The 15,159-nt window shown below is 53.7% G+C and overlaps 3 protein-coding genes across 3 annotated transcripts; 2 read left to right on the top strand and 1 right to left on the bottom strand.

Moving 5' to 3' along the window:
• Nucleotides 1-33: 33 nt before the first annotated feature.
• Nucleotides 34-1,156, top strand: IUM83_14169 (Pectin methylesterase; the record flags this gene model as incomplete). The annotated part of the gene is made up of 2 exons (XM_067938894.1): nucleotides 34-577; nucleotides 651-1,156. The coding sequence occupies 2 exons, from the start codon at nucleotides 34-36 to the stop codon at nucleotides 1,154-1,156; spliced, it is 1,050 nt and encodes a 349-aa protein (XP_067791109.1).
• A 518-nt stretch (nucleotides 1,157-1,674) lies between these two features.
• On the bottom strand, nucleotides 1,675-2,643 carry IUM83_14168 (uncharacterized protein; the record flags this gene model as incomplete). The annotated part of the gene is made up of 1 exon (XM_067938893.1): nucleotides 1,675-2,643. One exon carries the CDS (start codon nucleotides 2,641-2,643, stop codon nucleotides 1,675-1,677), a length of 969 nt encoding a protein of 322 aa, XP_067791108.1.
• A 1,776-nt stretch (nucleotides 2,644-4,419) lies between these two features.
• On the top strand, nucleotides 4,420-6,884 carry IUM83_14167 (uncharacterized protein; the record flags this gene model as incomplete). Its single annotated transcript, XM_067938892.1, has 3 exons — nucleotides 4,420-4,612; nucleotides 4,678-4,738; nucleotides 6,875-6,884. 3 exons carry the CDS (start codon nucleotides 4,420-4,422, stop codon nucleotides 6,882-6,884), a joined length of 264 nt encoding a protein of 87 aa, XP_067791107.1.
• Nucleotides 6,885-15,159: the final 8,275 nt, after the last annotated feature.

Genomic DNA, 15,159 nt, shown 5'->3' with positions numbered 1-15,159 from the left:
TTCTGTTCGCTGCTCAAGTCGACTCGACGGACAATGCAATTCTTCGCTCCTCTCGTGCTTCTCGCTACCCTCGCGTCGGGTGCTCTCGCCGGAGCCGGAGGCGGTGTCAAGTGCAGCGGACTGAACGCGCGAGTACGGCCCCCGAAGGGTGCTATCGTCGTCGATGCCACCGGCGCACACCCCGGCAGCTACAAGACCGTCTCTGAGGGTGTGGCCAATATCCCCAATACGACGGCGGAGCACACGCTCTTCGTGTTCCCGGGTGTCTATCAGGAGCAAGTCGTGGTCCCCAGATTCAATGGCCCAATCGTGCTGCAGGGCTACACGTGCAACACGCAGTCGTACGCTCACAACCAGGTGACCATCACGCACTCGATGGCACAGAAGGATCTCCCGGCCAACACGACTGGATCGCTCAACCAACTGGTTAGCACTATGCTCTTCAGGTCGAAGAATGGCACAAGGGTGTACAACCTCAACGTCGCCAACCCCGAGCCGAAGATCAAGAACCTCGGCCAGGCGATCGCCGTCTACGTTGACGGCCCCAAGCACGGCTTCTACGCCTGCAACATGACAGGTTCGTTTTGTTTTTGTTTCGGAATCGAGATGCACTGTTTTCGCGTAGCTAACGAAACTTTTTTCCATGCCAGGTTACCAGGATACCCTGTGTGCCAACAAGGGCCCTCAGCTGTATGCCAAGTCGTACATCAATGGTGCCGTTGACTTCATCTTTGGTCTCCTGTCGAAGTCTTGGTTCGAGTCCTGCGACATCGAGTCGATTGGCAACGGTTCCATCACCGCCAACGGCAATGGCAACAGCTCGAACCTGTCCGAGTATGTTATTAACAACGCCCGCGTGTTCGGCCACTACAACAAGTCAGCGGCTTACCTCGGCCGTCCGTGGTTCCCGTACGCTCGCGTCGTTTTCCAGAACAGCGAGCTCGGCGATGTCATCAACCCGCAGGGATGGCAGAAATGGAACAAGGACAACAACACGGGCAACGTGTACTTCAAGGAGTTCAACAACCGTGGCCCCGGTGCGGCCACCGACGAGCGTGTGTCCTTCAGCGGACAGTTGGATGCTGCCGTGCCCATTACGGACATCCTGGGCGACGACTACAAGTCTCAGTGGTATGTCGACAAAAAGTTCTTGTAGAGTCTTTGAGGTGTCTCGGCTCCTAGAATTTTTATCCTGAGTCGTGAGTGACATCCATTCAGCCGTCTTAACATTTCAATGTCTGCAGCGGTGACTGCAAATTCGTTCATTAGAAACACCAATCTTTACCTTATGACTTTACGTTACACTTATCATAGGGTGGAAAGTCATTTTGTGCGACTATGTGTTGTTGATTCAAATCCACATGAGCATTTGAGCAAAATCATACAGACAACGCCGGTGAAACCCCCCAACTAAAAAAACGGTAGGAGAACAATTTGTAGGGCGGTCATGATAGCATACGGGCTGCTTATGATTCACGCACAACATAAAGTATATTTACAAGCCACGATGCTTCACTTGTTTGCTGGTCGACCAGCACTAGCGCACCGAAGGTCGTAGGTAGCACCCGTGCACCATCAAGCACACGCATGTCGGAAGTCCGTCCCCAACGGTACTCCTTATAAGAGTGCCCTCACTCGACTGATGCTGTAGTCAAATAGTCAAAACCGCGGCGATCACTCGCTGCTGCGTCTATCTTCCCCGTCGTGCTCTCCATCACTCAGCTCCTCCAACGTCAGCGGTGGTGACCGCGGAGACGAAGCCCCCATGTCGACGTCCTCCTCGGCCAGGTTCGCCAGCGGCAAGGGGCCGAAGGAAACTGAGCGGCGCCGACTGTCCTTGGCGGACGAGCTGGCCTGGGAGTCGCTCTCGAAGGACCAGGCGCTGACGCTCGAGAGCTCCCCCACCTCGTCCTTGCCGTCCTTGCCGTCCTCGTCCGGCTGCGCCACCCGCAGCTTGGGGTAGTCGGCGTCCACGTCCATGTCGTCGCCGTCCGCGAAGCCCGAGAGGTCGTAGTCGCTCTCTCCGGCGCTGCTGCACTGGGCGTCGGCGTCCTCGCTCTCGTCGTCGTCGTAGCCCTCCTCCTCGTAGCCGAGCTCGGAGGCCGAGAGGAAGGTGGTCTTGGCGCACGTGGCCACCATGGACTGGATGAGGTTGTGCTTGCAGTTGAAGACCACGACGGCCTCGTCGGCCGCGCCCTTGAGCTGCTGCAGCGTCTTGAGCGCGCGCACGCGGGAGCGCAGCGTGCGCTTGAGGTTGCCGAGCAGCACGCGCTCGCGCTGGTCCTCGCGGCGCAGCAGCTTGAGCTCGTCCGCCAGGTCCTTGAGCAGCTCGGCGTGCGCCAGCGTCTGCGCCTGCTCCAGGTCGTCGCGCAGCTCGGCCAGCTGCTCGGCGCGCTGGCGCTGGCCCAGCACGTTCTCCACGATGTGCGCGCGCAGCAGCTCCGTCTCGTCGGCCACGGCCTGCAGGCGGCGCGCCAGGCGCTCGCGGCGGCGGCGCAGCAGCTCGCCCACCTGCTTGCTGGAGAAGGCCACGCACTTGAGCGCCTTGAGCACCTGCCTCGAGTTCTCGGCCGGGTCCTCCGAGGCCGCGAGCTGCGGCAGCGGCGCCATGGGCGACATCCACGCGATGGCGGCGGTGGACATGGCGCGGAACGAAGAAATCAGGCGGAGGCGGCGTCCAGGAACCCCAAACGGATCAGGAGGCGGCGCTCGTCGGGTCAAAAGCGGAAGTGCCGCTGCCTCTGGCTGTGGGGCCCAGACCGTCCCGGTCATCCTGCTTCTCCATCGGCTGCAGGCTGCAATAAACGCGCGGCCCGAAGCGTCGTCTTTGCTGCGGGCGTTTAACGTGTTTTTTCTGCCGAACCGCTAAAAAAAGTGCTTTTTTGGACAAACCCAGCTTGAAGTCGGGAGATCGGGTCGCTTGGTTGGCCCGTCGACGGTCGAGAAGATCGCTCGTGGCGACGGGTGTCGATTACAGGATCGCCGGTATGCTGCTCGCTGGGCTAGATACCGGGCAGCCAGCCACCCGGGAGCGCACAGCCGAGAGCGCAGCGCAATATGGCATTATTATGAGCCTCCACCCCAACTCAGTAATGCACCCCACTGGTGGTTGTCGCGTATGCAGCAATACCAGTAATGCAAAATGCAACGGGAGAAGCTATGGGTGGTGGTATTAGCAGAAGTGGTCGTAGATAGCGCTGGGCGGGACGAGTCCACTGTAGCGGCGTCTCGGATTCTACCGTGCGGCACTGGGTGCGTCGAGAGCGATCGCACCGAGAGGACGGCTGCTTCCCTGTCGTCAGGCTGAGCGCCGTCGACTACAGTATCGGGTTTTGCACCCGGTAGATTTCAGTGCTACGACAATCAAGAGCGTCCAGCATACTGCTTCGCGTTTCTTTTGCGTCGACCCGAACTGCTGTTTTGCGTGCGCCATCTTCAACGCGTGATGTCGAGCGTTCCACAGCCGCCACCGAGCGAGCGCCGGCTGGAACTCCGAGCTGGTGCAGCGGTTGGCACCAAAAAGAAGCGTGGTGTGCTGGGTCATGGGTGGGCTCGGTGGATGCGGAGAAACTACTTATTAGAACACCCGTTCTACTTGTAACCTGTAACATAATACGACGTCTTATTTTGAGAAGCCCGCGTTATATTCAATTTTAGAAAGTTTAGACACGTACAGTTCTTTTCTAACGTAATAAATAATACCAAAAAATACTCAAAAAGTATCACTCTATAGTATAACTAATTTTATGTTTCAGCTAAGTGCTGTTCCGCAAAACCTCTATTTGCAAGAACGCTGCTCCAGCGAATGCAATTATCCAGGGCTGTAATGTTCATGTAGATTGTTTATTGATTGAGCGCCCAGATCGTATCAATTATTGCAATCTCAACAATCTTGAATACAAAATATTGTAATTTATAACTTCGCTTACTGATGAGGTGCATTTCTATTCGTTTGCTTTTGTAATCGTACTAGCTTACCTTCTATCCCAACAATTTAGCCCAAATTTCCCTCGTCTCGCATTCTGAAGCAGCCAGAAATTCAAGAAAAGCTAGCTGGTAGCTAACGTCTGTTCTTTTGACTTGCGGCTGCTTGTTTCCCTGCCAGATTGCAGCTGAAGCCGTGCGCAGGGATCAAAGAGTAGACTCTGGATTGTGATTGCCAATCGAGACCTCCGCACAATCAATTATTGTAATTGACAGTCTTGTCAATAATTCAATAGCAATTCTATTTTCCACAACTCTGCCGATTAACTATTTTCCTCTATTTATCTGCCAAACCATGTACTACACAAAAATGAATGCCAATGTGCAGACATGCTCCTTCGTTGAGCTGTTGGTGTCGCACTGCCAGTACATCCAGTTCTCGAGCACATCCGGCGGCGAAACTTCCTCCCGTATGGCTCCTTGCAGCGCGCGACGATGCTGACGTGGTTGTCGCTCGTGATGCCGTCACTACCGATGGTGGTGGTGGCGCCGCGGCGCTCCACGAAGCTAGAGCGATTCCTGTACGGTGGCATGATCAACAAGAAGACCATAGCAGAACGTCAGCATGATCATCACGAGCTTTTCGTCGCTGCCGTGGAGCGCCTCAAGAAAATCTCGCTCGAATGCTGTACCTCTTCAAGCGGTACGAGTTTGTGCACACTCCCCCCGTCGTGGTGACGCACCCGACGACAGGTGAGCTGGCGTTGCAGTACAACGAGCTGTGGGGCCCCGAGAAGACCAAGATGCACCTGAGGTACGCGAGATCTGCGGGTTACGATCTCGGAGGACGAGGATCTGGACTTCGTGATGGAGACGCTGCAGCAGTGCCTGTACTCAGAGGAGTTCGCTCACTGGCATCGGGTGAAAGGGTGAGTTTGTGGTCATGGGCAACATCTTACAGCTGTATGCGCATACGAAGTTGGGCATGAGTGGCCGCCACACGCGACAGATACATGTGACACGCTCGCTTCCTGCCAGTCCACCTACTCGATTCGTAATGCCGCGTGCATGCTTCACCAAGCAAGAACAACCGACACAACTTGAAGAATGGTACGCCTAAATATACAGCACTGTTGCCACGGTTTATTAATACTGTCATCAATATTTGACGACAAATACAGTACGATTTGAGACTGTGCTAATGCTTAGCCACCATTTGGAGTTTTCGAGATAATCACGTTTAAAGTTGACCAATCAGAATTCGTACAAAACCAAACATCTAAAATTCAAAAGCTAAAAACACTCGTAGAAAGCTAAATCAACTCTAGTTCGATTGAGTTTTACACGAGCTTTCCGACAATATACAATATGTTACAGTTGAAAAAGTATTGAGGTCACACGCTCCAAATAAAATCATATGTAGCAAGAATTTGTCTGCGTTTTGTCTGCTCGTACCTAATTGAAGTGAATCTTTAGTGCTGTGGAGACTATGAAGAGGCACGCCCACCATGAGCACCAGGACCACGTTGAATGATCGTTGCGACGTCACCAGCCAAGTTGACTCCAACAGCGGTAACGTTATAGGTAAGAAGACGGTGGTATATTTCCACCGTAACTGGAGCCATGTGCTCCAATTTGTTTCACTTATACCGTGCCTATGGACGTTTAATGAGTGTGGAGTTCGCCGCTGGCTTGACTGTATTTTTTTAAGGGATTGAAGCGGACTGTTGCTCGCCGCAACCACAACAGTGGTGTGAAAGTAACCGAGGGAAAATAACCACTGCCTTTTTCGGTGCTTTGACACCTCTGTCTGTCTATGCTGCAACATGGGAATACCGAGCTCGTGTTTGCCTATACTTTTCTACTGATCAATTGGAATCTAATGCGCAGAGCTGGAAATTCGGCATCAATCCGTTCTGGTCATATAGGTCAAGGGGGGAGACTCTTTAGCCATTCGTTTTGGGCACATGAAGAATGACCAAGATGACTCACGGCCTCGCGACGCCCGACACGTTTACGCTAATCCATTTGTACCAGAAATTTGTCATATTCTTTCATCGACCATCTATGTTGCTACATAGCTATTGGAACACAGTCGGCTCGTAAAGGTTCTGCCACATATGTATCACCTTCCAACGGAGGGCCTTTCGCAGCGGCATAAGAGCCGAGTAGACTCTTCCAGGCGTTCAGGATAGATACACTCGGTATGAAGCTGCCGGCGATATGATTGTGGGTCGATACGTTGGCGGATTACTATGTGAAGACACCGGCTTCGCTATGCTACCTCCATTCTTTTCCGATGTCGATGCTACTATTCCAAATGCAATTTCGCGATGTTTTTCTTCTCTACCGACACGATTGCTACGCACTGAAGAATTTTGCTCGCATCACTTGTTTACCACCATGATTCTCTATCGTGCACATTGCATTCAAACCATCCTCTTCGTCAGAACGCACTCTTCGGAAATACAAATGTCATTGCACAGCTTAAGGACCGCATAACATGCGACGGTATCCTACAGTCAAAATTGCGACTTTTACGGTACTATTTGTCTGCGCCGACGCAGACAAATTCTTGAGCATTCTGGATTACTCCAGAAATAACAGCAGTTTGTATGGCGACCACTCAAGTGGGTTTTCGAACTTGTCTGCTCCAAACGCAGACAATAACGCAGAAGATTTGATACAAAACCAGCGAGCGGCGCATACAAATTCATGAGAATCCGGGATTTCGGGGGGCACGGAAATGGAGATATTTTTCTGACAGATGTAACTCCACGAGCTATTAACATTTTCTAACGATCTATAGCTTAAACGAGGCACAAGACACACTCAAGCGGTTCATTTTATTCGTAACACATTTCCGGTGCAGTAAAACATATTTACACGCGAGTGGTGTACCATGTATGACCTGTATGATTTAACGTATTCCATCATTTTGGTAACCCAGATTTACGTAGGATATTATTCAAGCCTCTATCCTGCCGAACTTTATAATAAACACTATGTAGCAGACTAAAACAGGGATGTTGATAGAAAATCGCGGATTTATAATTGTATTGGATCTGAAGTGGGTCTAACTTGACTCACTACTTTAGATTACACGTTGCGCAACGTGTATGAGGAAGCGTAAGTACTTAGTAATTACTTAGGTTAATTATATTTGAATACACAAATATAATTTAACTTAGACAAGACTCCAAGTAGGTAGTTTAAGGTAAAATGAGAACTGTATTGTTTGTAAATTGATCTTCCTCTAAAATCTGCTAAAAACTGTTTATCATCTATGAAAGGGTTGGCAGCGGCTGGCTGTCAGAGCCCCGCTAATATGCATGTCTCTGATTGGTAGAAAGATGCTGCTTTCTACCAATACGATCTTTTGGGTATGTGTGGACCACTCATTGTGGTGGTCCACTTCAATGTATCCATTGGTGTGTCTTAGACCACGGTGAGGAAGTAGCCAAAACTTTTAACAGATAACCTATCTTTTAAATTCACAAGTGGCTTGCAGGCACTTGTACGTGCAACCCCGTTACACCCCCCCCCCCTTAAGGTTAGACGCGCGGGGTCTCCGCACGTCAATCTTCGGAATTGACCATTCGTCAATTTTTCCGCGTTTGGAGAAGAAATCCACGCTCATTCAACGATGAGCGCGCCTCCGAAGAAGACCTCGAAGTCGGTGGGGAGTCATCTCTCCATCGACGACTACTTCGAACGCCAGAAGGCGAAGTATGGGGACGTCGTCGACCTCGACGACGACGATGAGGATATGGAGGGCGAGGAGGACTCGCCCTCAAAGCGTAAAGACTCAGTGTCGAGCGAATCGCTCGATCCTCATGTGAAGAACATTCGCCCGCGTGAAGGGGACGAATCGGACGCTTCGAGCTCGAAGCGTTCGCGAGCTGAGAGCGATACCCCACTCGCTTCCGCTGGGGCTCTCAGTACTCCGCGCGCTGCGCCTGCAGCGCGCGATCCATGGATGCCGTCCGCGTCCGAGATCGCGGACCGATATGGGAACTCGGTACCTCCGGATGAGGTGCCGCTGTACGTATGCAGCGCCATCAAAGATGACGCTGTGGCTGCCGAACTGCACTTTGATGCGGAAATGCATCAAAGGCGCGATTACTACATCGGACTCTTTCATGAGCTCCGATGGTTTCAAAGCAAGAAGACATCTTCTCGCAGCAAAGTGCCCGAATGGCAGGTACTTTGTCAAAGTTGGAACGCCTTTGTTGAAAACTTCAACAAGAGGCCGAGCGCGTACCGCGATCGGATTAAGCAAGCGCGTGATCGCTTCGAGACGTACTCGAAGCGGGGAAAGCTGGAGCAACTTCATGTTGCTGCTGAGGAGGCAAATGTGCCGTGCGCTGTGCCCGAGGGCTGTCAGTGCACGAGGTGCTTCCCAGGCGCGGTCCGCTTGAGCGACCGCGACCTGAACGGGTACACGTCGTTCCGTGTGCCCGAAAGTCTCCAAGTGCTCCGTGCTAAGTTCTTAGCACGTGAGGGTTCGGGCGCTGGCGATGATCGCAGTGCTCGTATTACTTCCGCTGCGCCAGCGCGTACTGCTCCTCGTACGCCCTCACCATTTCCGGAACGTCCTCCAGCAAGACGTTCCGCGGCTCCCATGTATCTCGATGGGGAGGAAATCCTCTCCAACGAATACGAAAACGAGCCCCTTGAGGGTTCGTTTTCGGGATACTATGGTCAACAATCTGCTCAACAATCCAGCGGGTTGAGCCGCGGGCGTCACGGATCGGCGGTGGCGGGGGTGGGAACACGCCCCGGGTATGATCAGCCCCGAGCTGATCAGTATGCGCCTCTCCACGACCGGGTGACCGCCGTGGAGCGTCTGCAGGGCGCTGAGTTCGCCGCCCTGAAACAGGAGCTTGCGAACCAGAAGGCCCAAGTCGCGACGGTCTCGCAGACCGCCTCGAATATCCAGGTCGAGCTGGGGACCCAGATGAAGGGGTTGCTCCAGCGCGTCCGCGCGCTGGAGGAGACGCTGCTCGTTGCCGAGGCCAAGGCTTCCGCTTCTGCCTCGGCTCCTGCCGAGGCTTCGGGTCAGCCGAGCTAGATGGCTCGTGCTGCAGGTATGGCTTCAGCCGCCCGACGTAAAAGGTCGGATGGAGGCGCATGCTAGACGGTATGTCTAGCGTGTATGCGTTGCCATGCCGTGCCAACACAGTGAACGGCCCGATGAAGCGCGGAGCAAGCTTGCTTGCTCCGAAATCCGAAACTGCATGTTTGGGCAGGTTTTGTGTAGCTAACAAAACTAATGAATCAACTTTAAATTCATTTGTGTTGCCTCTGCCCACATTGTCTGCGTTCAGCTTCTGTTGATCAACAGAAGCTGCTATTGTGTCTTGGACAAACCGAATTACGGCTTGTCTTTTGGTGATGAAACTGATTGCATCCGAGCTGAAGTCATTCAGCTCGCTCTCCGCTAGAGGCCCGGCCTCTGCGTGGTTCTTTGCGGTGTCTGCGCCCTGCGCAGACCCGTGGTCGTTGGCCTTGTTGGTGGGGGAGTCTGCGCCCTGCGCAGACTCATGTAGTTTGTCCATTGTTGCAGCTGCCACTGTGCAATTGTCAGCGGTTTCTGGAGCTGCTGTTTTGTAGTCGTAGATCCTCCCCCACTTAAAGTGGGAGCCATCACTCCGAGTAAACGCGGTAGACGTGGATGCCGCATGGCATTCACGTAGAACGGTGTATGCCCGGTCGAGGCATGCACCGAGTTGTTGATGGCGAATTCTGCCATCGACAAACACTCGCTCCAGTATTGAAACGAGTGAGCGTAGCTCTTCAACATATCGACGAGCACGCGATTCACGCGCTCGGTTTGACCGTCCGTCTGCGGATGATCCGCAGTAGACATGGAAAGCTGGCTCCCAAGAAGTGTAAACACTTCTTGCCACAGGTGCGCTGTGAAGCGCGGGTCTCTGTCCGACACGATGTCGGTCGGCATGCCATGGTGTTTGAACACCATGTCGACGAACAGACGGGCCGTCTGCTTCGCGGTCACTTCTGCCGGCACCGCAGCAAGATGTACCATCTTGCTGAAGCGGTCGACGAAGACCACAACACCGGTATTCCCTCCGCTGTCCGGGGGAAGACCAAAGATGAAGTCCAAAGACATGGACTTCCAACACTCCGACGGAGTCGGTAGTGACTGTAACGGAGCCTGCGCGAATGGCGCAGGCTCTACGCGTTGGCATACCTCGCAAGCACGGATGTACTTGCGCACCCACTTATACTGGTGATGCCAGTAGAAGTCGCGCGTGAGAAGGACGTATGTCTTCTCACGTCCGAGATGTCCCGCAGTCGGGGCATCATGATATTCGTACATGATCCTGAGTCGCAGGTCATGGTCATTCGGCACGACAACGCGATCCGCGTTGTCGTCGACTGCATTATAAAGCAGTAGTCCGTCGTGCACCCGATATCGGTGTGCACGCGCACGAAGGTGTTTGGGCAACTTCTGACGAGCCTTGTCAGAAGGTGTTGTGCCATAGGCCAACAAGAGCTTCGTGTCCGCGTCGTGCGCGTACGCGGCCTTCACATCGCCCAACAGAGACGATGTGGGTTTGCTCGATCGCATGACGTCAATGGCATTGACGTCAGCAGCTTCTGCGTAGTCCGGCCGACGGGATAACACGTCGGCCACTACATTCAATCTTCCGGGTTTGTATTCGACCCGGAAGTTATATGCCGCAAAGAATGAGAGCCATCTCGCCATTCTCTGTGATATGTGTGGCGACTTCACTGCGGTGCACAGTGAAGCATGGTCGGTGTAAACCACAAATGGTCTACTTCCAAGCAAATACACTCGGAACTTTGCGAGTGCGTACTTCATGGCAAGGAGTTCCTTGTCATGCACCGGGTAGTTGCGCTCAGCTGGTTTCAGCTGACGCGATTGGTAGTACACGACACGATCACGGCCCTCGTGATCGTGCTGCATCAACGCGCATCCGATCGCGAAATCGGATGCGTCACACCCTACGTGAAATGGGCGATCTTGGTCAGCCACTGCCAAGATCGGCGCCTCAGTCAAGCCCCGCTTGACTGCATCAAATGCCTTCTGGCAATCGGGTGTCCAATTCCACACAGCTTCTTTCTTAAGAAGTTGTGACAGCGGGCGGATCTTGCCCGCGTAATCATCCACGTACTTGCAAAAGCACGTGGTCAAGCCAAGGAACTGCCTCAGTTCCTTGACACTTGAAGGCGTTGGCCATTCGTTAATCACTCTGACCTTTTCTGGGTCAGGGCGAACACCATTCTTTCCTACGAGACACCCGAGGACGGGTATCTCGCTCGCCCCGAAGATACACTTCTTTAGGTTCGCGTAGAGCTTATGCTTTCGCATAAGCTCAAGTAGCTTCCGGAGATGCACCCTGTGCATCTCTACGTCGGTCTTCCCGTCCACAGCCCGGCTGTGGATGAACACATCGTCGAAGTAGCTCGGTGCGAAGTCGCGCACCGAGCGCAACAAGTGCGTCACGCACCTGTTGAAGGTCGCAGGGGCGTTCTTAAGCCCCTGCGGCATTACCAGCCATGCCGCTTGGCGTGCTCACTGCCGTGAGAGGGATATCGCTCTCACGCATTAGGATTTGATAGAATCCATCTCGCAAGTCGAGAGCACTGTAAACGGTGCTCCCGGCCATCGAATCGATGATAACATCTTTTCGCGGTATCGGCGTCTGCGCCGGTACCGTCGCATCGTTCAGCTTGTTGTAGGCATGAACGATGCGCCATCCGCCCTGTGGCTTCTTGACACAGAACGTCGGAGCACTGTGCGGGGACTTTGATTCCCGCACTTGTCCTGCTTTGCGACGACTTTCGAAGAAGTCGTCGATTGCTTTTACTTGCTCTTGCGGCAGTGGCCACTGCCGCGTGACACAGTACTTTGTGCCCGGCACGAGATCAATCTCGTGCTGAATACCCTTATCCTGCGGAAGCTCCGCAGGAATCTCTTCCGGGAGTACGTATTTGTACTCCCTCAACAGTTCGTAACAGGGACTCGACTTCAGCGAGTCCCAACCTTGTTCTTCGAAGCGCTCTCGCTTCGTCTTCGCACTGAGAGTGTCTTCACTCTCAGTGGTACTCCCCATGAAGAGCTGCATCAGCTCTTCGCTCTCGCTCTCCGTTCTTTCGCTGTTCGAAAGAACGCAGACCTGCTCGATGCGTCCATCGTGCAAGTCGCGCGTGAAGCGCTTCCAGCTCATGGCTGGAAACGAAGTCAACTCCGACGTCGTCGGAGGAGGACTAGCGAGTTCCATATCGCGATACTGGAATCCAGTATCGGTGCGCGTCAAGACGCTTAGCGTCTCGACGTCCGGCGTCACCGCCCCAGTCTGCCCAGCAGACTGCTCTTGTTGCGTCTCGGTCATGGGCCGAGACTTGCGCAGCGTTCTCCGCTTGCGCCGTCTTCTTGTTGTGCGGAGCCCGGCTCCGCACAGTTGTTCTTCTGGTCCAGGCCCGGCCGTGGACAGTTGTTCGCCGGCGGACCCTGTCCGCGGGCGCGCGGTATCAATCCCGGCTTGATCGCACGGCGCTTCGTCGTGCAGCCCGGCTGCACGACAGCATACAAATTGCGTCAGTACGGGACGTTTGCAACCGTCCGTACTGTTTGCAGCGTCAACTCCCGGAGTTGACACGCCTTTGTCACCTCGACGCCAGTTATTGGCGGAGCCCCTCATCACCGAGGGTGCGTCGACTGGCGGAGTCGACGCGTCGTCGTCGACCTGACCTCTTCGGGTCAGGGACTGTCCCATGCGTACTTGAACGCGAGTGTTGGTTCTCGGAACCGACACATCCTCATCTTCCGACGTCGGCAGCATTGCCGACGTGGATTCCTCTTGTGCGCATCCTCGCGCACCCCTTGGGCATTCCGGGACAGCGGCATTAAGCGCTGTCTCGACTGGTGAGCCGCGCGCACCTGCTGGTGCGTGCGCTGCGGTAACAGGGCCATCGCTCTCTGATCCGCTGTCGCGGCCGAAGCGCACGAGCGTGCGCTTCTTCCAGTCTATCACCGGATCATGCCGTGCAAGCCACGGCATGCCCATTACCATGTCGAACTTATCGTCCAGGTCCAGGACGATAAAGTGTTCGACAAACACTCGTTGTTTGTACGAGAAGCGCACGTTCACGACACGCTTCTCGGTCTTTACGATGACACCTGTTGCCAGTCGTACCTCCAGAAGACTTCGAGGTGTATCTACCTCCTCGAAGTCAAGTCTCGACAGGCTTCGTAGTCGAACAAAGTTGTTCGACGCGCCTGAATCCACCAAAGCTCGAAGAGAGTCACTCGCTCTCTTCGAGTAAACCTCAAGATGACTAGGTTTGGCCTGTCATCTTGTTTCTTGCAGTGAGAGCTGGTCTCACTGGGGGCTGCAGTCCTCAGTGTTGCGTGCCCGATGTCGGCACGCGCGACTGCATTACCAGTAGGGCGCCCCGCGCCTACTGGATGTTCGCGTTTTTTGTTGGTCCGCGGCGATGCCTAGCATCGCCACGACGGCTACCTCCAAGGGGGCATGGGAGCTGTGCCCTCCCGTGCAAAGTGACCGATCCTTCCGCAACGGAAGCATCGCACGTTGCCTCCCTGCTGGTGGTAACCAGCAGTTGTTGCGTTCAAGAGGTCCATTGGTTCCGGACCTCCCGTCCTCGCTACCGGGCGCGGTTGCGGCCTTGGTACGTTTACATGGAGTTTAGCCTGCCGCAGGCTAAACTCTTCTTTCATGGCAAGGGTGATTGCAGCTTCGAGGGTACTCGGGTACTCTCGGAAGAGATAGGTCTTCACAGGCCCATCTCTAAGTCCTTTCATGAACGTGACGACCTTAGTCGCCTCGTCAATCGGGTTAGTCACGATATTTGAGACCCAGTATCGTGCGCGCTGCGCGTAAGCATGAACGTCATGCTTACCCTGCTGTAGGTCGAGGAACTCTGCCTTCGACCGGAACTCGTTTTGCGGGGGCTCAAACGCTTGTCTGAGCTCCTTTTTGAATACTTCGTACGTGCTGAAGCACGTCGGATCGGAGAGTCGGCGTCCATACGCCCAACATCTTGCGCGTCCGCCAAGGCAGGGCATGGCGAACGCGACCTTTGACAACGGGTCGACGATACGTCGAGCCGCTATGGCTGTGTCGAGTTCGACAAGCCATCGGAGGAGAGGCTCTCCCTCTCTTCCTACATAATTGCTCACGCTCAATTTTAATGATTGAGCACGCGGTGTCGTCCCCGACGACGCCGTCACTGAGGAAGCAGCATCACGCTGCTCCTTCATGATGAACCCCAGAGCAACACCATGTTGCTCCGTCGGCGATAGCGTACGCAGCATCGTAGCTATCGCCGCTTCTCCAATGACTGTTGACAGTCGTTGCAGGGCCTCCCACTCTGGGTCAGATAGGTGGGGGCAGTCCGCGCGTGCAACATGCGTTGCAGGCGTATTGGAGCTCTCCATGGGCACCTCCGTGTTCATGGGGTTCTCGGCTCCGCGTTCGTACACCCTGTACGAACGTCAAGCAGTCGGTCGTTGGACGGACTACAAAGTGCTACCAGGTGTAGTGGGCCTACTTTGGCTCACTACTTTAGCTTACACGTCGCGCTACGTGTATGAGGAAGCGTAGGAGTTTATTAATAATTTGAATTAATTATACTTGAGTCCACAAGTATAATATAAATCAAATAAAACACCAAGTAGGTAGTTTAAGGTAAAATGAGAACTGTATTGTTTGTAAATTGATCTTCCTCTAAAATCTGCTAAAAACTGTTTATCATCTATGAAAGGGTTGGCAGCGGCTGGCTGTCAGAGCCCCGCTAATATGCATGTCTCTGATTGGTAGAAAGATGCTGCTTTCTACCAATACGATCTTTTGGGTATGTGTGGACCACTCATTGTGGTAACCCACTTCAATGTATCCATTGGTGTGTCTTACACCAATGTGAGGAAATATCTAAAACTTTTAACAGATAACGTATCTGTTAAATTCACAAGTGGCTTGCGGCCACTTGTACGTGTAACCCCGTTACAATCACCCACTACCTACTTTTCTGTGGACCACATACTTTGAGCTCCGAATTAATTCCTATTAGGCTTCCTGTAACGGGGTTACACACACATATGACAATGGTCACTTGTGCATGACAACGGTCACAAGGGACAACTGTCACTTGTGCATGGCAATTGCCGCTTATGGTTTAACAGATAAATATCTGTTGAAGGTTTTAGATACTTCCTCACAT

The sequence above is a fragment of the Phytophthora cinnamomi genome (genome assembly GCF_018691715.1).
Source record: "Phytophthora cinnamomi strain GKB4 chromosome Unknown Contig42, whole genome shotgun sequence".
In the NCBI taxonomy this organism is placed as follows: Eukaryota; Oomycota; class Peronosporomycetes; order Peronosporales; family Peronosporaceae; genus Phytophthora; species Phytophthora cinnamomi.
Note: the sequence above shows the minus strand (reverse complement) of the source record. Positions and strands in the feature narration are given on the sequence as shown.